General features: G+C 43.1%; 2 protein-coding genes across 2 annotated transcripts in view; one reads left to right on the plus strand and one right to left on the minus strand.

The window, feature by feature from the left end:
- Window positions 1-2856: 2856 nt before the first annotated feature.
- On the minus strand, window positions 2857-8213 carry clrn1 (clarin 1). The gene is made up of 3 exons (XM_084019341.1): window positions 7854-8213; window positions 4453-4632; window positions 2857-3494 (listed from the first exon to the last, which is right to left on the minus strand). The coding sequence occupies exons 1-3, from the start codon at window positions 8104-8106 to the stop codon at window positions 3229-3231; spliced, it is 699 nt and encodes a 232-aa protein (XP_083875467.1). The 5' UTR covers window positions 8107-8213; the 3' UTR covers window positions 2857-3228.
- Window positions 8214-8468: 255 nt separating this feature from the next.
- Window positions 8469-23050, plus strand: part of masp1 (MBL associated serine protease 1) — a 75675-nt gene continuing 61093 nt past the window's right edge. The window contains exons 1-4 of the mRNA XM_084019943.1: window positions 8469-8584; window positions 9286-9508; window positions 11303-11480; window positions 12721-12852. Coding sequence (XP_083876069.1) covers window positions 8580-8584; window positions 9286-9508; window positions 11303-11480; window positions 12721-12852 — 538 coding nt within the window. The 5' untranslated portion in view covers window positions 8469-8579. The remainder of the gene's footprint in view (window positions 8585-9285; window positions 9509-11302; window positions 11481-12720; window positions 12853-23050) is intronic.

A 23050-nucleotide genomic window follows, 5' to 3' on the forward strand; every position in this document is an offset into this window, starting at 1 on the left:
GCTGCAGCTGCAGCTGAACTTTGATCTTCATTTCTCCTGTGGGGAATATATATATATAATTTGTAACACATTTTTGGGAAGTGGGTTGACCAGTTGCACATTGTAATTCTTCTGTAAATATTAAACAGAAAGGTTTTTCATGTAGCCTATTGCAATCACTGCATGCATACCCCTCAATCTCCTTTAGCAACTCGGCTGCAGGATCAGCTGCACCCTCAAGGCCAGTTATGCTTATGTCCGAGCCTAGGACGGCGTACACCACCGACGTTACCGGGGACAACGGCTTTGGTGCAGATCCTCCTCCAACAAATTAAATTTCAGTTTTATTCACGTTTCATATCACTGTAGCCTTTGTTAACTGTAAATTTAAGACATGCAAATGCATTTCCCAAAAGGATGCAAGCAATGTTAATAATGGACTTACCTGTAGCCGCGACAGCTCTTTTATAGTCGGCAATCTCCACCCTACACTGTGATTGCAGGGCATACCAACGTTTTTCGCAATCGTCGGTAGAGCGACGCACAGCAGGGAAGGAAGCATTTATCTTCACGCAAATTTCTTCCCATGCCTCCCGCTTCTTCTTACTGGTCACTCCAGCCCCGAATCTACCCTTTATTACCCCCCTCCGCTCCAGCACAAACTGGGCAAGTAGTAGCAATTGATCCTGGGACCAATTGGCCTTTCGCTTGCGTTTCACTTTTTCATCATCCATCATGATAGGGGGACTTGAACGGCGGTATGGGCTGTTATTTAAAGTGTTTAAGTGCTGAAATATGGTAATTGAATAATACTTTGCAGGGTGCTTTTAATTGCCTCCTTGATTTAATGCATTTTACGTATTTTTATTGTTTGCTTTCTCTCTCTCTTGAACGTGCAGGCTACAACGTCATTATCGTGGTCTGCACAAACTTGTCATCATGCGTGTATTCTGCTAACTGCACTGTCCATAACTACTTGATAGGAATTCATTTCTAGCCTCTATTTCCTTGTTTTTCGGTGATTTAGTGGGCTCGTCTGAACAACCAATCACTGCACTGAACACTTCTAAACTCGTGCACGAGAATCGACGTAATCCATAGCAACGGCGCGTCACTCTTAGTGATTTATCCTTAGTAAGAGTAGGTCTCAGCGGCTTTGTGAATAACTTTTAAGAAAAAACTCCTACGTAAAATGTTTTAGCGCGAGTTAGGAGCACTCCTAGCAGTAAGATAAAATGCTTTGTGAATACGGCGCCTGAAACGGCAGCAAAAATATATTTATTCATTCAATTAAGTTAATATGATTAGGCCTATAGTGAACGGTTGCTAAATGTGGGTTACCACTTCTCAGAGAATGGGACCAAAACAACCGGACCGAGACCTCCTGGAAGGGGTGGTCTCGGTCCGGATCCAAACAAACTCTGGTGCGGTTGTAATGTGGTGAGAACATGATCCAACCTCGATCCGACCCAACTGCGGGCGCATTGAGCCTGTTTTGGACTAAACCACCTCCCGTAGCCAGCTGTGTTGTGCTGATGAGCATGTCACAGTTCAGGGACGGGTTCACACCGGCCGCGGAATGTGGATTCACGGAGCCACCCGGTGTTGGTCCGAGCTCCAAGGGCTTTTCACCCAGCTCTGAGGGCACGAGGCCCGACTGTTCGGCATGGGTCAGGTCTCTATTTACCGGCGGGATTCCCCGCAACGCGTCCGAGGGTTTACAGGTCTACGGACGGAGCAGAGGTCCGGGTTCGCGGTGCGTAATTGTGGGTTCGCGTGGCCGTGGGCTGGCCGGTGTTTGTGAACTCCAAGGGCTTTTCAGACAGCCTTGGGGGCATAAGTGCCGACAAATCGGCGATGTTCAGGTGTGTATTTACCGGCTGGATTCCAAGCAGCACGTCTTAGAGTTTTGAGTCCGACGGAGCAAAGTAAAATTCCGCTGCTGCTGAGGAACTAGTCCCTCAAAAAATGGATGATTCATGCGATGCAAGGTTAGTTTTGTTTCAAATATTATTCTATCAACACAGATATGTACATCGACAGTCTAGTGTTTTAATTGATTTGCCTCGGGTGCACTGTGGAGTCGGTATGAGTGTTTTTAACGCCATGCTAAAACTAGAACGATTGACTTGCGCTAGCCATAGCACAAGCGAACTCGGCAACTAGAAGAACTGAATGAAATTTCTTGAAAACGTCTCCAGACGTCTCAAACACACCGGCTGACTTGGAAAATAGTTCTTATATCCAAAATTATTACTATCCCTTTAAATGACTCGTTAAGTGTCGGTCACTCGCTAGAGTTAGTGACTAGTTAGTCACATGACTCGTTAATCACTTGCTATTAACATGAGTCGGTAGTGTCGATAGTAACATGTTTCGTTAGTCACTCGTGTGAGTTGTTAGTGTTGATAATCACACTAAAGTCACGTGAGTCATCAGTTAATCCACATAAAATAAACCATGCTCCTTCCCTAAATGTCAATGTTTTCTTTTAGTTTAGTTTGACTTCCACTTCCCCTCCCTCCATCTTTATGTGGATAGTCTCTCTCTTCATACGTCTGTTGCTCTACCAATAATGCAGCGGTGAAGACAGGTTGTAATTTAAAACTAACACTAGAGGGGGGTGTAGAGCGTCACAGTTCCTCTGACCAGTGTCTTTTTTTTTTTTTTGAAAGAACATTTTGATGAACTTTCACAATCGTTGACCTGCTGGACTTCCTGGATCTCATTTCAGTCTGACTTGAATAGCCTTGTGTAGCCTCAACATCTGATTCATTGACATCCATCCAGAATAAACGGCCATTAATCCGGTTAGAAACCAGGAAAAAGACACTGAACAACTCAACATGAGAATCATCAAGTTTTGTTTTTATCACCGTAGTTTCTGAAAACATCAGTCGTCCTTTAAATTGTTGTACAATAACATGAACAAGTAAACAACTGGACCATAAAACACTAAAAGACTTAAATATGGAATATAAAATACAACATACAAAACGTAAAGTCAAGAAACGTGAGTTAAAAACAAAATACACATTAAATTTATGTTCAACTTAATAAAAGTTAATACACTTCATATCATGAATCAGTTAATAAAGTCAATGACGTTTGAAAGTAAATCAGCTGAAAGTGACCAATAGTGATTGGTTGATGTTTCTATATAATATATTATATAATCTTTAGAATAATGAGTTGTCTACAGACTCGTTGGATCTTAAATGGCCACCGTATCTCTACGGTCTGTAGGGCTCAGTACATGAGGTCGGCCGCCCCCCCGCTCAGCTCCGACTCTTTGCTCTCCTGGAAGGGGAACTGGATTCCGGCGAGCCGGATTAACAGGAAGTTGAGTCCCTGGAGGAGGAAGACCAGGAAGAAGAGCCAGAAGGATCGGTCGTATTGTTCACTGTACGTCTGGAAGACGAAGTTCACCTCATTGAAGTTGGCGATCCGATCGGACAGATGATGAAGTTTCACCTCCGACGCAAACAGGATCATCACCAGACAGCTGGACACGCCTGCCACACAGACAGGAAGTCGCCGTCAACGTAACATCAACTGTAAGGACGTTTACAGCTTTAAGACGAAGACTGAACCATTAAGAGAAAACGCTGCGCCTGATTGGTTGGCAGGTGTTAATATGCAAGTTAACCTTCAACCCAACATTAATATATCAATGTGATGCACCTGAACTCCTCGTCCTAATGTCTTCAAAGGGACAATGTTCAGTCTGAACATCATACACGGAGATTTATGTTATCACCTCTAGGTGGCGCTACAGCATGAGACTACAAGAGAAAGGGTTCCCTTCTTTTAGATAGAAGGTAGAAAGACTCAACTGTAATTACACAGAATACAGAGACACAAAACCAATTCAATTCAAATCCACAGTCGACAACACAGCTTCTAAAGTCAAATAAATGAATAAAATATATGTTTTACTAGAATAAATGTAACTAGAAACTAGCCATTGTAGTGTTGAATGTAAGTAAGAAAGTCCTGAGGGCTCAGGACCCACTTGCCCCTCCAACTTGAGGGCTGGGTGAGTCTATGAGTCACATGACTCTCAGTGTTAACGACCCTAGCCAGTTAAAAAATGAAGAAGCCTCTTGGATGTGAGGAGAAACGTCTTCAAAGACCTGAAACAAGTCCAGTTGCCTATGATAAAGATTTCAAAGATTAAGAAATGGAAGTAGTAGGAATACTTGTGGGAGTGAGTTTTATTGGTATGAATGCCCTTAAAATTTATAGTAAATGTATAATAAATGTAGAGTGTGTCTAGAACAGAAACAAGTTACCAATGACTGAACTAGAATGCATGTAATTATTGCAGCAGAATAAATGTATTTTTTTGCACAAGAATACATGTATTTGTGCAGTAGAATACATATAATTATTGTGCTAGAATACATTTCATTTTTGCACTACATTTTTTCAGTATTAAGATGATATCATTATGATGATGTTGTTTCTCACAGCAGATGAAGGTCCACAGGTAAAGTCCCATGGGGCCTTGCAGCATCTCGTATGGTCGGCCGAAGGCGTTGAAGAAGAAGAAGCCGGTGGCGACCGAGGAGAACAGGATGACAACACCACAGAAGAAGATGATGGAGACGTGGAGGCCGACTGGGATGGAGCTCAGCAGGTCTGGGAAGACTGGCAGAGTATAAATATAATACATCAGATTAAAAAGGAATATAATTTCGATATACAAATTCAGGGATTATGTCGATATTTAAATATTGTGTGTATAACATGATCAACATGTTGGAAAGTACATTTACTACAAATCTCAGGTATTTATTAATGGCTTGAGTATTTATACTTACATGATGTACCACAGAGGGACTGTGGTACATCATGTGTTCATAGAACGAGAACACAGTTCATCAGTTCTGATCCAGTCAGGCAGAAACTGGTTAGTGAAGGCTGGCTGCTCTCATTAACTGGGACCAGTAAACTCTCTGTGCTCTCTGTGATCTCTATGGTCTCTGTGATCTCTATGGTCTCTGTGGTTTCTATGGTATCTGTGGTTTCTATGGTTTCTATGGTCTCTGTGATCTCTATGGTCTCTGTGGTTTCTATGGTCTCTGTGGTTTCTATGGTCTCTGTGGTCTCTGTGGTTTATGGTCTCTGTGATCTCTATAGTCTCTGTGGTTTCTATGGTCTCTGTGGTTTCTGGTCTCTGTGATCTCTATGGTATCTGTGGTTTCTATGGTCTCTGTGGTTTCTATGGTTTCTATGGTCCGTGGTTTCTATGGTCTCTATGGTCTCTGTGGTGTATGGTCTTTGTGGTCTCTGTGGTGTATGATCTCTGTGGTCTCTGTGGTGTATGGTCTCTGTGGTCTCTGTGGTGTATGGTCTCTGTGGTCTCTGTGGTGTATGGTCTCTGTGGTCTACAGTCTCTGTAGTCTGTGGTCTTGGTGGTCTATGGGTCCCTGGTCCTATCCCATCAAACAGTCAAAGCTGTCAGATAATTATTGTTTATAATATTTCCCTCTGAGATGTGATGGAGTAAATAATGATATCATACATATAAATTAATATAACATGTATTCAGGCTGCAGAGACTCCATATGATGCGTTTAAAGACACTCTGAATTATTGAGTGAAGCTTTGAATAATTAATAAGCAGGTGAGATCCCAACCTGCTGCTCTTCACAACATTCGGTAAATTAACCTGCATTTCTATTTTTAATCTTTTTGACATAACATGTTAACAGTCAAACACACACACACACACACACACACACACACACACACACACACACACACACACACACACACACACACACATAAACACACACACACAGACACACAAACACACACACTGGGACAATGCGGCATGCGGACTGGAGGAGGTTGGGATCGAACCGCCATGACTCACTCTACCTCTGAGCCACAGCCTTTTAAATATTTAAAACATTGAAAACATTTAAATAATTTAAAACTTTTAAAACATTTACAACTTAAACAAATGTAAACATACACAACAACACATTCTATATAATAGCCCATTAGGGACAAACCAGAGAGACATTCACAATATAGTTGAATGCTTGTTCTATTTTTAGCTCTTACTTTATCGGCAATGATAAGTTGTGGTTTCTTTGTTTCCTTCTTTTGACATAATGTACTTATTGTAAGTCACTTTGGACAAAAGCGTCTGCTAAATGACCTAAATGTAAATGTAAATTTGAGAAGTTTCAGTTGGTTAATATCTGCAACTTCACCACTAGATGGCGCAAGATACTAAATGCTGGACCCTTACAGTTTTTCTCGATTGCTAAGACACATTTCTCGAAAGCTGCTCTCCTTTTCTCTAAACTGTGAACACATAACCCAATTTTCAAGCTACATTCACAAAACCTCAGACTCTTCTTGCAAAACAAAACTTTTAATTCAAAACAGTTTAATCTGTGCCCAAAACTGAACTCTCACCTCAAAACAGTTCAATCGGTGCTCAAAACTGAACTATGTTGTCAAATCGTGCCCCGAGTCAATCAAAATTAAAAACACTACAGAGCAGTCACTAAACACTACATAGAAAAATAGAAAACACAATGCTCAGGACATGAAGTGGGAGAAATAAATGTTCATTGTTCACTGTAGGCTAAATGCATGTTGCAAAACAAAAAACCTGTTTATTTAGCACTTGTACATAGTAAAAAATATACCAAAAACAGAAATCCTGTGCATTTACACGTAGCACTTGTACAGTACAAAAACAAACAGAAATCTTGTGCATTTAGCACTTGTATACAGTAAAGCCTACGTGAACATAAAGTACAAAAATATACATGGAATACTAGGCCTAGAAACAGTTAGACTAACCCTCCATTACAATACTACAGTACATTGGCACAGTGATTTACTGAAAGATATATTTACTTACAGTATACTGTGGTACAGTATATAGTATAGTCATACAGTAATTGCTGTCAACATTTACATACTATAATGTCAAAAAAGGTAATCACCTGTTTTCTTCTCTAAATCTTCGGATTATGGTGGACACAGTGTATCTACTGATGTTTGGTTGTACCCTTTGTCCGGCCTCCCTCATGCTCATACCATGGACAAGAACATGGTCAATCACAGTAGCTCTGATTTCATCAGATATTATTGTTCTTTGTCTTCGCTGACCACCTCGACCACCTCTCACACGAACTCCTCCTCTCAGATTTCTATCCATTGTAGTGCCTCACAAACCAGTGCTCTCTGAATATATATTCCCTCACATCGTTAGCCACAAGTGTGATCAATTTTGAGTTGTTGTGTTCAACCAGTGACTTTTGTGCTTTACTTGTGTTTGACTTTTGCCACCTGTGCTCACCATTATGCAACACTGGTGCATCACAATGAAAATGTGTTGGCAAGTTGTGTCTAAGTAGGTGAAAAGTGCTTATGGTTTTGCCAAAAGAGTGACTGATTCAATCAGTGGGTTCAGGCAACGGAGCATTTGGTTCAGACAATAGGGTTTAGTGTTTTAGCAATTGAGAAAAACTGTAAAACTCTCCCAAAATACACGCACACACACACACACACACACACACACACACACACACACACACACACACACACACACACACACATTTTAAACATATATGTATGTGTATATGTATACAGTATATGTACATATACATATGTAGAGTTCAACACCTCTGCTTCAGTTTTGAAAATAGCAATGTCCTCTCTTGTCTAAAGGCGATTCAAATTCAGATTAAAAATTACTTTGCATATTCAGGGAAGTGAAACATTAAAATACTATGATAAAACACAGTTAATTTATTCCATAAATAAAATGTGTATGATAAGTAAGCTATATAAAGATTCATCATTAAATTATAATATAACGATCTAGAAATTATGCTCACATGAGAACCGGGACGGCCTCCCTCCGAGTCCGCATTGCTTCACCCTCTGTCCGTGGAAAAGCCCGTAGTTTATGTCTCCCAAAAACTTGTCGAGTTCGGGACCGGTGGCGTTGACCAGCTCAGCCCCGGTCCGGCACAGTACGGCCCCGTTGAGCCAGAACGGCAGGCCGGTGGCCACCGCGGCCGTAAGGGCGCAGGATAAGCCGAAGAGTCCGGAAACCGAGAAGAGCACCTGCTTCTGTCGGCTTGGCATGGCGGGAGGGAGGAGGGGGTGAGGCGGGGGCTTCAGGCTGCTGGGGCCAGGGGAAGAGGACCGGACCGCATGACCCCAACACCACGGCCACGGACCCCTGAGACTACAATATAGGGATATGGAGACCGAGTCAGACTCAACGACCCCCCCAGCTCGAGTGCAGGTTACCACGGCAACAAGGATGTGTTTCGTTGTTTTCCTGTTTTCCTTTCAAAATAAAACACTGCGAATCTGCAAAACCTTGTTGTTTTGAGGACTTTATTCATTTGACTCGGTTGCTTTTGCTGTTGCTAATTGAATCCCAACATCTGCTGATAATAACTGTACTTTTTTACTCTATTACACTTCCCTCTCAGACTTGACGTGATGACGTTGCGCGCGCCTCAGACGTCATATGGAGAAAGGAGCGCTCGTGGCTTCGCGAGTCCAGACAGAGACAGACGGAGACGGAGACAAAAGTGTCGTGCTGCAGCATGAGGTCAGTCTACTGATTTATTACTAATCAATTCATCAAAACCGGATCAATAAAGTCACCTCGGGTAGTTGGTATAATATGTATGTGGGTATGTTAAGTTCCGTTGTTTCAGTTAAATAATAATAATAATAATAATTGTTTAGTAACGTATTGATCGTCCGGCTGTTCCAGGCTGCACGGCTTTCCATGGATCATTCATCTGAAGAGGATTATTAATAACAATCATTTGGTTCTAATCGGGAAAAACAAACTCGTAGTCTCACTGAGGTCCGATCCCCACGTTCAAGTGTAAAATAATACACCAGTAATATGAGCGCAGTGACTTATTATGATGTATTACTAGAAAGTATAATGTTAATCAATCAGTGAATCAATAGTGAAATATAATATAAGCATTCATCTGCTAGGGTACACAACCATGTTGTCTGAAGAATGTCTTGTTGTCTATCTTATCTCTGTTTACTGCTTTTAATGTTTCATGTTTAATTTGTACTTCCGGTCGAACTCTGGATCAAGTGAAGAGAACGAAATATGAATTTTACTAGGATGCTTATTCGTATGTTTTCTGTTTCAGAATGTTTTGTGATGAAAACATGTTTGCTTAAGAGGAATAATAATAACAAATAGTAAATAATGATGATGCCACTAATAATATGAATAGCAATTCTTCTAATACTAATAATGATGTGTATGTGTATGGTCAGTGTGTGGTTGGCGTTGGTCCTGACCCTAGTGATGGACGCTCAGCGTCTCTCTCAGACGTCTCAGATGTACGGCAGCCTGCAGTCCCCAAACTTCCCAGAGCCGTATCCCCAGGAGACGCAGCTCCACTGGAACATCAGCGTCCCCGACGGTTTCCACGTTACACTGTACTTTAGTCACTTTGACCTGGAGCCGTCCTACCTGTGTGAGTACGACTACGTCAAGGTGAGACCCCACGGCATCATGGGTAGTATCTTTGTGACAACATGATACATCGTTTACGTCAAGTTCATCAGTTACAGGTTGAATGTTGGATTCATCAACAATGTGATGTCTGAGATCTGTCAGAATCAGGTGACAGATACTCATCCACAAAGAGATTCTTATGTCATTATCTGGATCAGATTCTGGATCAAGGTCCTGGGTCATGTCCTGGATCTGGCTCCGGGGTCAGGTCCTGGACTGGGTTCTGGATCAGTTCTTGGATTAGTTATTGGATCAGGTCCTGGATCAGGTCTTGGAATAGGGTCCATCTGATCTTGTATCAGGTCATGGATCAGGTCTTGCATTAGGGTCTTCCATCAGGTCATGTTTAAGGTCTTTGATTAAGGTCCTGGATTAGGTCTTTAATCAGGTCCTGGATCAGGTCTTGGATCATGTAATGTTCAAAGTCTTGGATTAAGGTCCTGGATTAGGTCTTTAGTCAAGTCCTGTATCAGGTCCTCTATCAGGTCTTGATTAGGGTCCTGGATCAGGGCTTGGATTAGGTCTTGGAACAGGTTTTAATTTTTATTGAGTAAAAGCTGTAAAAAACAATGTTGGGTCTTGATTTCATTTCAGACTAAACACACACACACACACACACACACACACTCTCACACACACACACACACACACACACACACACACACACACACACGTATTCATATTCTAATGATGTTACTGGGCACCGTGGCAACCAGCAGCAGCTCACAAAGAGAGCAGAGTGCAGCTAACTGTTTCCCCACAATGCACTGCTCTCTGTATGAGTGACCTGCTGTTCATTGACTCTCAGTGTAAAGTCTGTTATATATCAGAGGAACATAAAGCTGCATGAGAGGCTCATCAGTCTAATGAGTAATAATAATTATCGTGATAGATCAATAATAATAATGATAATAATGATAATTATGTTATTTTTGTGAATTAATCATTTTTTAACACATTGTTTGAAGTGGCATCAAGTATCTGAAATGAACCAGTCAATTATTTGTACAGTGCGTTATTTCCACAGCGAATATTAGTACTTTCAATTGTAGTGGAGTATTTCCAGAGTGTGTATTAATACTTTTAATAGTTGTTGAGTGTTTCCACAGTGTGTATTAGTACTTGAACATGTAGTGGAGTATTTCCACAGCGTGTATTAGTACTTTTACCAGTAGTAGAGTATTTCCAGGGAGTGTATTAATACTTATTGGTCCGTCCTCATTTATATAGCACTTTTATCCAAAGCGCTTTACAGTAATGACTGACATTCACCCATTCATACACACATTCACACACCGACGGCGGAGTCAACCACACAGGGCGACAGCCAGCTCGTCAGGAGCAATTAGGGTGAGGTGTCTTGCTCAGGGACACCAGGCACTCAGCTAGGAGGAGCCAGGGATCGAACCGGCAATCTTCCGGTTGCCAGCCAACCCGCTCTACCTAGGAGGAGCCAAACCAGCAATCTTGCGGTTGCCAGCCAACCCGCTCTACCTCCTGAGCTAATCCCCCCCAAAAAAAGTATTTGAGTGTTTCCACACATTAGTACTTTCACTAGTGGATTATTTTTACAGTGTGTATTAGTACTTTTACTTGTTGAGTATTTCCACAGTGCGTGTTATTACTTTTACAAGATATGTATTTCTGTAGTGTGTATTAGTACTTTTACTAGGAGTGGCGTGTTTCCACAGTGTGTATGAGTACTTTATTACTAGTGGAGTATTTCCACAGTGTGTATTTCTTGAATACTCCATCCTGTCTTGCTGTGTCCAGGTGGAGGCGGACGGGGAGGTCCTGGCCCTGTTCTGTGGACGTGAGGAGACAGACACAGAGGTGGTCCCGTCCCAGCAGATCATCAGGTCCCCCAGGAACAACCTGAACCTCCTGTTTTCCTCTGACTTCTCCAACGAGGAGAGACATTCTGGCTTCATGGCTCACTACAGCGCTGTTGGTGAGGAGGAGAGGACATCTTCTAGAGAATTCCTACTAGAGGACGCTTACAAATGTCGTCCGAAACAATATCCACTAGAGAATTCTACACTCACTGTACTAGAAAATAATTCTGTAACATTTATAGGGGCTAAGATCCATCCAAGAGAAGACCTCTGGTTCTGAGAAGTAAGGTCAATGCTGAACTACCTCAAAGCTGCATTCTTTCTACTGGCCATTAGGGACTGAATCACCTGATTACTGTTATCTCAGTAAACATTGTACACGTGTACAGTGTATGGTCACAATCGCTAGTTTAAATTCTTCTTAAATCCAGCATGATGTTCATTTGGTCAATTGTGGTCCCAGTTAGAGTCAAACAGACCATAAAGCAGGGGATGCTTTAGGGCGGGGTCAAAGTTGACCTTGAATAATGAAACTCTGTTAGCAGCGTCACACCTGAATCCAGATGGATCCAGTTGCGTTACAATGTCTGTGTTCAGTACCAGGATGTGACATTACCAACACTTAAAAGAGGTCTTTCTCGCTCTTTCTCTCCCGGCTGATAAAAAGAGTCGCTAGATGAAGCACGTCAGCTGAGATAACGTCACATTTGTAATGGAACGTAGCCAAGATAGCTAGCTAGCTAGCAAGCCAAGCTAACGACTGTGTTGGTGACGTACATTGTGTAAGATGAGAGTTCACTGACTGGTTTCACATAAAATGTAATGATACTACGACAAACCTACGACAAACTGAGACTTTGAAAAATTATCTTATTAATTGAAAAATATATTAATTCTGAGATCAGGTCCCATGGGGGACGCAGCAGGAGTGAGCCTCGCTGTTCCCCAGAAGAAGTCCAATAGTTCAGACACAAGTTCAGACACGAGTCTTGAGACAGAGTGAGATGTCGCTGTTTGAACAGTTGAGCTGTTTAGTTTTTTTAGTTTTGTTTTCCATGTGTGTGATAAAACTGTATAATACAATAACAGGCTATCAATGATTTGTGTGTGTAAAGAGTCTTTGGCCGTTAGAGCAACAATGGAACAGGAAGTCAATGTAACCCTGAGTCTGAACAGAAACAGCTGCTGGATGTTTATAAAACCAAACATAACTGTAGATAAGACCAACCAGTGAGGAGTCAGTTTACAGAAGAGCAACTCGGATAAAGTTCACAGGACAAACTGACAGCAGGATCACATGATCAATAGAAATCTATTGATTGGTTGATGATCTGTCTCTGCCCTCCATCTCTCCAGATGTGGATGAGTGCAGCGAGAGGACCGATGAAGACCTCCTCTGTGATCACTTCTGTCACAACTATATCGGAGGATACTACTGCTCCTGTCGCTATGGTTACCTGCTGCACTCTGACAACCGCACCTGTAGAGGTGAGGCTGCTGGTGGTAATCTCCTGATTCATCTCTTCTCACAGTCTGAACAGGAAATTAAACTAGATGGCGTTCATCCTCCGGGGAGCAGGCTGAAGTAAGGCTGCTCTCTTCTTCTGATCCACGTTTCACAGCAAAAATGTCAGCTAATGTGAAATTGTGCTGGAAAAAAAATGCCAATTTAGTCTGGACGACATTACGTTACAAAACCAAGGTTAGGTTTAGTAAAACCGTCACCAACGCGTCACTTCACAACAACACTTCGGGACTGAAGTCTGGTGGTGGAAAATCCTGTGTTGCTGTAAACAGGTTCAATAGCATGCAGTCTCTCCAGGTTGGATCCTCATACACATACTCGTATTATTAATGGGATATTATTAGAGTGGTAAACATCATATTTGGTGAGAAGCAAAACTGATTTACTGATTACCATAATACTGAGGATATGACTAGGCATATTACCAATTCAGTGTCTTGTCTGTTTTCCTTTGTTTCATACTTCAACTGATCTATCTGACAACAGAATAAAGGGCACAACAAAGGAGATTCATTTCCACATCATACATCTGAATTTCAAGGACATTTACTTGCCATAAATAATATTTCACCTACGAGATTACATCCCCATAAAACTTAACTACAACTCTCAGTTATATTTCCAGGGTGTTAAAGGAATTTGTCCATAAAGAATAAATTCACCCAAGGAGGAGATCGGAGACATAAGTAAAGTCGACGTCTGACTTTAATCTTGTACAAGAGGAGCAGTTACAATGCAACAACGTGTGAGGATGCTACAGAGGAAGTGCTCAAATCACTGTTGTGACTTGAGTCTTTTAAAGGCACAGGAGATAATGCGTCATTGACAGTTAATCTTCATGCAGAACAAGACATCATGACTACCAGGCCTCTGATAACATTTAGGTCAGCAATGGGGATACTAAAGTAATAAACAGTTCAACACATAAAGCTGTAACCTGAACAAAGAAAACTTTTAAGACATGAGGTTATACAAACACAGGGAAACCATTTTTTGTTTAAAGTCCCAGTCGGTAAAATTTTTTTGATCATATTCACTGAAGCCGACACTATGCTTCAATATAACAACATAAATCATCTGGTTTTAGAAAAAAAAAACGCGCCTCTACGTGCACCTAGAGCTTATTGTTTGTTTTGCAAAAATCCACCGCACCCGTATCATCCTGTCCACACAGTGCAGTTCACAGTTTGTGCACATGCCACAGATCCCACCTCCCCCCTCACGCATGTTACAATATCACAGGTCAAATGACGTTATAGCAGTTGCTATCTATGAGTAAGTTAGCCAGCCTACAGCTGTGTAGCATGTACTCCATGCTGTTATCGATGAGAGAAGACACGGGCGCGTTCACAGAATCTGGTGCACGTGCACTGACAAGCACGATGGGAGGGAGCAGAGGAGCTTGGTGGTAGAGGGGGAGGGGCGTGAGTGTTGGAAACATTCAAAATTTGACTCGATCTGCCAGACTTGCCGACTGCGACTTTAATTACCCGTCTATCGTGGTCATGTCCCTCCGCCTCAGCCATCTTGATTATTTTGTGTTGTTGGGGAAATGCCCCCGGAAGTAATTCTTCACAACTTTATTGTCCACGTGACATAATCGATTATGGCACGTTGCCACATCGATGCTGAATCATGCATGAAAATTAAATTGCATACGTTTTTATGGATTTGTGGAACATTGGAGTCCAAAAAGATGTCACCTTATCCTCATCTTTTGGGCTTTTGGGCCTGCCGGCGGATGGACTAGGCTATAGCCACGGGTTTGGGACACAGCTTGCATGGTGTGAGAAAGAACTGCGAATGGGTGGCGGAGCCGGCGCAATGCAAGTTTCGACCCGCACAGCCTTGCGCACGGTCAGTTTGGCAGTTTGGTGGATCGCCTGCGCCAAGATGGGTGTGGCGGCGCAGCAGGGGGAGGCGTCACAGAAAGCTCGCCAGCTCCAACCTGGTCTACTTTCGGCGCAAGGCGTAAATAAAGTCCATTCATTCAATGCGAATCACAGCTGGCGGAGTGGAAGTTTAGCTGACGGCGCGCAGTGCGCACACGTCACCGAGACCTCACAGGCAGGTTTCCACAGTTCCAGGCACATTTACATGCAATAAATAATCACAACAAACACTATTTAATGCAACTAATTGAATCAACACGTGAATTTATATCTATATAGATTGTCCCGTCACATCTGACGTCAGATCAAAGGCGGATGGCACGCGTAACGGAAACTCAGCCTCTCGGACCAAAACATCTCCCTCTCTCTCTCCTGTTTTTTATAATATGGGCATTGTTATTATTATGATACGCGCGCACAGCGCGTGATGCGCGTGGTGGGAGCGGCGGCGCTGCTTCTGTCATCGGGTTGTCAAATGACGGAACTTGCACTGAACCTCCCCTAACGCATTAAAGGTGAGGAGAGGAGCTCATTTGATTGGTGAAGATCTGAATCGGCTGTATTAATCCCAGTCCACGCCTCGTCTCCTCCTCGTCTCCCACTCACGCCTTCTTCTCCTCCCTCTTTCCCACTTGCGCCGGTGGGCGAGACGGGAGGTGTGCCTGCGCGAGCCTGCGCGGTGCACGAAACTTGCAAAGTCCAGGCGGACACACCCCGTCGGCGCGGCTCAGGTGCGCTGAAAGCTGACTGCGCCTGGTCTACGAAACTAGGGCCCAGTGACACTAATGATTAATGTGACTGGTCCACATATACATTCTGTATATAAGGTGATTGACCTCACAAAGCGGTATTCCTCACTGTGTCACTCAGATCATTTGGTTTATGTTGTTTCACAGCAGATTTGAATTCCAGCAGTTAATCCAGATTACAGGCTGCTGCCGACAAGTCACAGACTTTCTTTTTGCAAAACACACTGCCGTTCATTCAGGTTCACTGCTGAGACAAAACATGATCCAAGGAAAAAAGATTGATTTAAACTGAACACATTTAATCTTCGAAAGCGTTGGAACCATTAACAATGTATTTATTTATAAAATATTGTTCACTTAAATATTACTTTGAACATATAAAAGAGATATAGAGATATGTTGTAAGCAGTTTGTTGCAGCGCCTACTTCAGGACACTCTAAGGACAGATGAGTCTGTGACCTCAGTCTGGCTGATAACTGCTGCTAAATATTTACATGTTTCTGTGTCACACACACTCATTCACTCACACACACACACACACAGACAGATAGACACCCACCCACTCACACATGATTTAGTGTGGGAGTGGTTGTATGTGGCGCACCAAACCCACTGTATTATGGGTAGAGCAACAGACGTAGTAAAGCGATCCAGGCAGGAGCACAGGCGGGAGGTGAATGCAAATGCTTGGTCACAGCAGCGTTGCAGCTGTGACCAAGCTGCCTCATTATTTCAAACTGATTTGTGATACGTGAAGAGAACCTTTTTTTTATTATTATTATTTTTCAGCCAGAGCACCATTCAAGCCTTTCATTATTTATATAGTCAGTGTGGAAACAGGGAGAGAGAGTGAGAAGACATTGCAGGAAACTGATCCCAGGCCGGGAGTCGAACCCTGGATCGCCGCGTCAAAGACGTTGAGCCTCTGTACATGGGGTGGCTGCCCTAACCACTGCGCCACTGGCCACCCCAGCCAAAATACCTTGTTGTTGTGTGGGAACGCCATTTTTTTTCGGCCCACAATTCTACGTGACTGTGACGATTGATTTCAAGTTCTCCAGTTAAACAAACTGCTGCTCTTTTTTGTCAGTTTGTTTATTTTTATTGTTTGTGTATGTTGTGTGTATTTCAAGTATATAACAGTTGAGCTGAAAAGATAAATGCATTATATATATATATATATATATATATATATATACTGGAGATGTGGTCTTAAGAGGATTACGTGCTTAAGTGCACCAAGTACCAAGTACCAAGGATAAATCCCACAGGGCAGCCAAACTCCTTGACACTGACCATTTTCCAGCAGGTCCAGCAGAAAAGTCAGGATTACAGGGAGCTATCACCGCTGTTTTGACGCATCAATCCTCAATGCACGCCACTTGCCATCATAAGCGCAGCATGTCGAGGAGGCTCTGGCACTCTGAATAGTGGCAATGACATTCTGTGGGAGCCCAGTGGTGGCCAGATTGAACCTTTCACGGGCCAGGCCCATAGAGCCATGCGCTCTGCATGAGGATGAAAAATACCTCCACGTGCCTGCGTCAGGAGATCCCTGTGGAGGGGCATAGGCCACGGCTGTCCGTACAGCAGCTGAAATATCTCCGCTAGCTAGTGTTTCCCCCGCCAGCGTTGAGCTATCAGGATGAGAGTCAGACCTCTCTCCCGCACTCTGGAGAGAGTAGGAGTGATAAGCTCTAATGGGGAAAAAGCGTACAGGAGGACACAAGGCCACTCGTCCGCCAAGGCATCCAACCCCATCGGAGCGCTCTGGCCTGTGAGGGAGTTAATCAGAGGGCACTGAGCGCTTATGAAACAAAGAGATCTACCTTCGCTTGGCCTTATTTCTCCCAAATCTGAGCCACCATTGATGCAGTGATGCAGCGGAGCGGACCCACAATTCATTTTGGCATAACTTGACGCAAGCCAAAGTCAATGGCTGCGGTGGAATAGTCTTATTTTCTTAGGAAGGTTCCTAACTGAAGAAGTGACCCGAATGTAAACAAGTGGCCGCCATGATAAGAGCCGTTTAATTCTCTAAATGCAAAGAAAGGAGCTCCAATGCTTCCTTTCAGAGCTCCTTTAGCATCGGATACAAGGACCTTCCTATAAGAAAGGAAAGGAGTTCACGCCGACCCACAATTCTTTGCGAGAGCAGCATTTAAAGTGCCGCACACCTCGGCCATTCATGAAAACAAACAATATGTGCATTTGCATATTTAACAATTACTTTCATGCAGACATATTGGAATTGGAAGTGTGTTGATAAATGTGTGTGGATAGTAGGGGTGTGAGTCTTTGGCTTCACAGCGATTCGATTTGATTAACGATACAGTAGTTGGCAATTCGATTCAAGGACGATTTTTTCTTTTTGTAACGATTCGATTCGATTCTGTAAACCACGATTCGATTCAGTAACTTGCAACCAAAATTCTATATCCATGAAATAAACATGCAATAATGTGAGTGAGACTATCTGTATTCTTCTGAAAGGTGAAAAATAACATTATTCTATGAAAAAAGTAAATATTTTATGCTGAATACAAAAATGTAATTAAACATTGCTCAGTTATTTTGAACATTTTTACTACATGCTGGCAGGGGAGAGAGTGTCGTTAAACGTATTAAAACATTAAATCATAAGAATCACATTTCATCCGATTAAAAGCATTTATATCGATTATTGGTGAAGCCAAAACGATTCATTCTATTTATTTATTTTAGCAAATCGATTTAGTAGAATCTATAGGACTGACAATCGATTCATCGATTAATCGAATGAATCGTTACACCTCTAGTGGACAGTGATAATAATTGAATGGTATTTTTTATTTATTTCAATCATGATACAGATGTTTGACAGAAATTAAACTAAAACCACAAATGAAATGTAAATACAGCAACGGTCAAACAGGAAGGAGGAGCTGCTGGAACTGAAGCCGGTCAGTGGACCAGCTGATTATAAAACCAACAACATGGGGAGAAGTGGACGATGTGCTTTTTGTAGTCCATTATTGTAGTTCCTATAGTGCAGACGCACGTCAATCGTCGGTGCCAATCATCAGCTGTCAATCATCAGCAGCATTATAATGAGGTAGCTTAGTGAAAGTCTGGTCGGATTCTCTGAGTAGCGCGGTCGTCTTTTCCTAAATCCTTTTGAGTTCTCTTTCCAACTTTCTTTAACCTCATGACGTTTTCCCCAGAGGTCAAGGAATAGGAGTTAGGAATAGGAGTAAGGACCACATTTTTTGACTATTCGACTGCAACCAATGAGGTCCATCTACGGAAAGGTGTAGTCTGAACAGGCCCTGACTGCCGGGCCAGAGCTCCAGCATTTAACGCTGTCTGGGGATGCTTTTAACGGCAGTGTTGTGGGCCATACCGTCACCTGTTTTAATACGGCCATGATTGGATCTGACATCTATAAATTAAAATCTGACTGATGGCCCGTCCGCCCCTGTTGCTGGCGTTAACTCGTTGAACAAGTAGCTGCAAGAAGCAAACTTCCTTTGGTGTGTGTGTGTGTGTGTGGCAAAGCAGGAAAACACGGAGTGGATTCCTCTTGCTGTGGGTATTCTCTTACTGATAAAGTGGAGCGGATTTGATCGTAAAGCAATGGAAAGAGCGCTGGACAAATTAGACCTGTCATGCACTAATATTTTTAACGGCAAATTTGGGGGGGCTCGAATGACTATTTTTAAAAGGAGGAGGGGTTCCGATCCCCCCTCGATATAAAGTGGTGACGCCCCATGACAGAAGTACTTTATAAGAATGTATACTTTATAAGGACACCACAGCAGTTAAAGCTCTGGTCTACGATTTGAAAGATTTGTCAATTGAGCCAAAATTTAGCCAATAGTAGCCATCCGGTCCGCGTGGCTACTATTGGCAAAATTTTCCTATCCAATCCTCGCTCACTCTCCTGCTCCTACTCATGTCTCATCCCGACCCACCGCGTCTTGTCCGCTGAAACTACGAGCGGACAAGACGCTTGTTGCCCTGAGCAGTTCAGGTATGGAGCAGGGCTCTCACGTGTTTAACTGAGTTCAGAGTGAGATTTTGGCTGAGGCTGCGGCGTCAGCGGGGAGGGGGGGATTGTGGTGAGTGATCGCCGAGCAGTTTGGGGTCGGGGACGTACTGCAACCAGCACCCGCTGCATTTACACCGATAATGTTTCATCATTCATGGCCGTAATAAACACTATTACTGCCTTGTACATGTTGTGGAAGTCCCAGACACACCAGGAAACTAAACGGTGTCCTGCCTGAGTTCATAAGCGGAGGAAATGTTCCCATTCATTGTCTGTAAGAAGCCGTGCAATGCCGTCTTGTTGCGGCGAGTTTCGAGAGACGGGGCGCCAATGCCTGCAAGCTCTCGAAAATCTTTTAAACTGACCGTTGTCAATCTAAAAGACAGATTCAGCAACTGCATAGCTTATTTCTCGCCTAAAATGTTTTCAGAAACACATTTCGGTGAACTATTTTCGTAAAATAAGATGGAGGTGGGAGGCTGCTAGGGGAGAACGATACAAGCTTGGAGGAGCAGAGAGGGGAGGGGTGTGTGTGTGTGGGGGGGGGGGGGGGGGATACTTTTTTCAAACCTTTCAAATCGTAGACCATAGCTTTAAGCTTTAAATGTTATGAATATTAATACACTAAGATCTCAGGATGTTAATATTTGATTCAAGAGATTATCAGATCATGTAGTGTATACTATATGTGTGATCAGTGTTGGGAGTAACGCGTTACAAAAGTAATGCATTACTGTAATGCATTACGTTTTGCTGTAACGCGGTAATGTAAGGCATTACAAAAAAAAATTGGTAATATTTTACTCGGTACAAATCTCAGTAACGCGCGTTACAATGCATTTTATACCCGAAATCAATTGGTTTGTTGTTTTGATACAAATTCGCCATCACTGCGAGATCCGCAGAGGAGAAAAAAAATACTCGCAAATGTTTACTTCCTCTTACTGCTAGCGATTGAGGAGAAGATGACGGCAGCAGCAGAGTCGGACTCTACATTCGCGATCGCGAGATGGGCATACACTCCACTTTTGGAAAAGTGTGAAAGCCGGTCACACCGAGGATCAACAGCTGAGGGGCGACGGCGAGGAGGCGGAGGCTCCGATTCTCCCCGTCGGTTTTTAACCGCTTTTATGCCCGCGTCATAACGCTTTTGGTGCGTGTTTAAAACAGTAGGTTTACTTCAAAACGCGAGCGTCAGACGCTGTCAGAGCGTTTATGAACAATGATTTAGAGCTCCCCCTAAATGTCTCAGGTAGGCTTTCAGGTAATTTCGCAGCATAACACAGTGCCTTCCGGGTCATTAAAAAAGACGTACGGCAAACCTGGAATGAAAAATGGCACTGTTATTTCATCCCCGAATCCCGTTCATGAACACAATAGCTAATATCAGTTAACTTTAACTTTTCCGTTTTTAAAACGAATAACTGGATGCGAGTCATTTTCTGTTTTTCGTTCTTTTATTTTGAAGCGAAAAACGGGAAACTACTCGTTGTCCGTTTTACTGTCGACTGCAAAACGAAAGTCGGATGGCCGCAACGTACGTGGACCGTTTATCCAGTCTAGTTCGTTAATCATTGTGGTCTCTCCCCCGACCCTCCCAACAAAAATCCCGCCCCCCCTCTCAGAAAATAGTTCCGACGTCCATGGATAGAAATGTAAAAAGGGTTGTGTATCTTGTCATGACTTTTTTTTTTTTTTACAATCTACAGTAGTAGGCTCTAGCTCTATTGATTTCAATATGAATACCTAAAGTTACAGTATTTCTATAATGTCTTATATTATACATTATATTGTACTTTTGTCAGCCTTAAAGGAGAAATCCGGTCATTTTTGATCCCATTTCCGTTGTCCCCAGGGTCATCCCGACTTAGAAGCAAAAAACCAGACAAAAATTGACGTTGCCTAGCCCGAGATCTGTACCTGCCTGGCAGCCTTCCAGACTCGCTCCAATGCTAACCCATTGGGGCAACTTTTATCTGCTTTCCTGGGCCTCAGAAAACAATTCCAAGACCTATGCAACACAGGTTGGGTCCGTACGAGACACCACGGCGCTCGTTTAGCTCAAATAGTGTTGCAAAACGACATAAATATGTGTGTTCTAGCATGAAGTTACTCACCTCAAATCACTCCGTAGACATTAGCAGTAGATAGCCGAGCGCCTGTCGTTCCTCCCAGGCACCACAGAAACGAAAACGTTTTCCACGTAGTTTTGATTTTGTATCCATAAAGAAACGACCGAGCTGTGGGGTCGTCATGTACGTAATAAATCCATGAAGCTGTTATGTCCATATGTATGACTATGTTACAACATAGCAATGATAGCTTCAGCTAGTAACGTGCCGGGTGCTCGTCCATCCCAGTCACTACAGAAACGAAAACGTTTTCCTCGTAGATTTTGTATCCATAAAGAAACAATCGAGCAGTGCAGTCGTCATGTCCATTATAAATCCATGAAGCTGTTATGTCCATATGTGCGACTATGTTACAACATAGCAATGACTGCTTACAGCTAAACAGTAGCCGGGAGCCAAAACAATGCAAGTCTCGCGCAAGTTCCCGTCTGCCGTCCTCACTCTGGAGCTGTTTTCAAGCCAGTACAGTGAAAAATCTTGGACAGTCGCGCGAGGGTCACTTTGATCTCACTCTGTTGATGAGAGACTGCAGTCTGCACACGCGACACGCGACTCCCACTCGTGCTGTCAACACAACTAGCCTACTGAGACTGCTCGAGATTTGTTGTGGCTGTAGCAGCTTCAACTGTCACACAGGCTAAGTAATCTTACTATGTAGGCTAGCGCTAGTTACACTGTCATATGGACATGACGGCACTGCTCGATGGAAAGAAGTTTGTCACTGTATTGGCTTGAAAACAGCTCCAGAGTGAGGACGTCGGCAGACGGGAACTTGGCTTTTTTGGCTCTCGGCTACTGTTGTAGAGCAGCAGTCGTTGCTATGTTGTAACATAGTCATACATATGGACATAACGGCTTCATGGATTTATTACGGACATGACGACTGCACTGCTCGATCGCTTCTTTATGGATACAAAATCAAAACTACGTGGAAAACGTTTTCGTTTCTGCGGTGACTGGGACGGACGAGCGCCCGGCATGTTACTAGCTGAAGCTATCGTTGCTATGTTGTAACATAGTCATACATATGGACATAACAGCTTCATGGATTTATTACGGACATGACGACTGCACAGCTCGGTCGTTTCTTTATGGATACAAAATCAAAACTACGAGGAAAACGTTTTCGTTTCTGTGGTGACTGGGAGGGACGACAGGCGCTCGGCTATCTACTGCTAATGTCTACGGAGTGATGTGAGGTGAGTAACTCCATGCAAAAACACACATATTTATGTCGTTTTGCCACACTATTTGAGCTAAACGAGCGCCGTGGTGTCTCGTATGGACCCAACCTGTGTTGCATAGGTCTTGGAATTGGTTTCTGAGGCCCAGGAAAGCAGATAAAAGTTGCCCCAAT

This window comes from Eutrigla gurnardus (genome assembly GCF_963514095.1).
Source record: "Eutrigla gurnardus genome assembly, chromosome: 10".
NCBI classification, from domain to species: domain Eukaryota; kingdom Metazoa; phylum Chordata; class Actinopteri; order Perciformes; family Triglidae; genus Eutrigla; species Eutrigla gurnardus.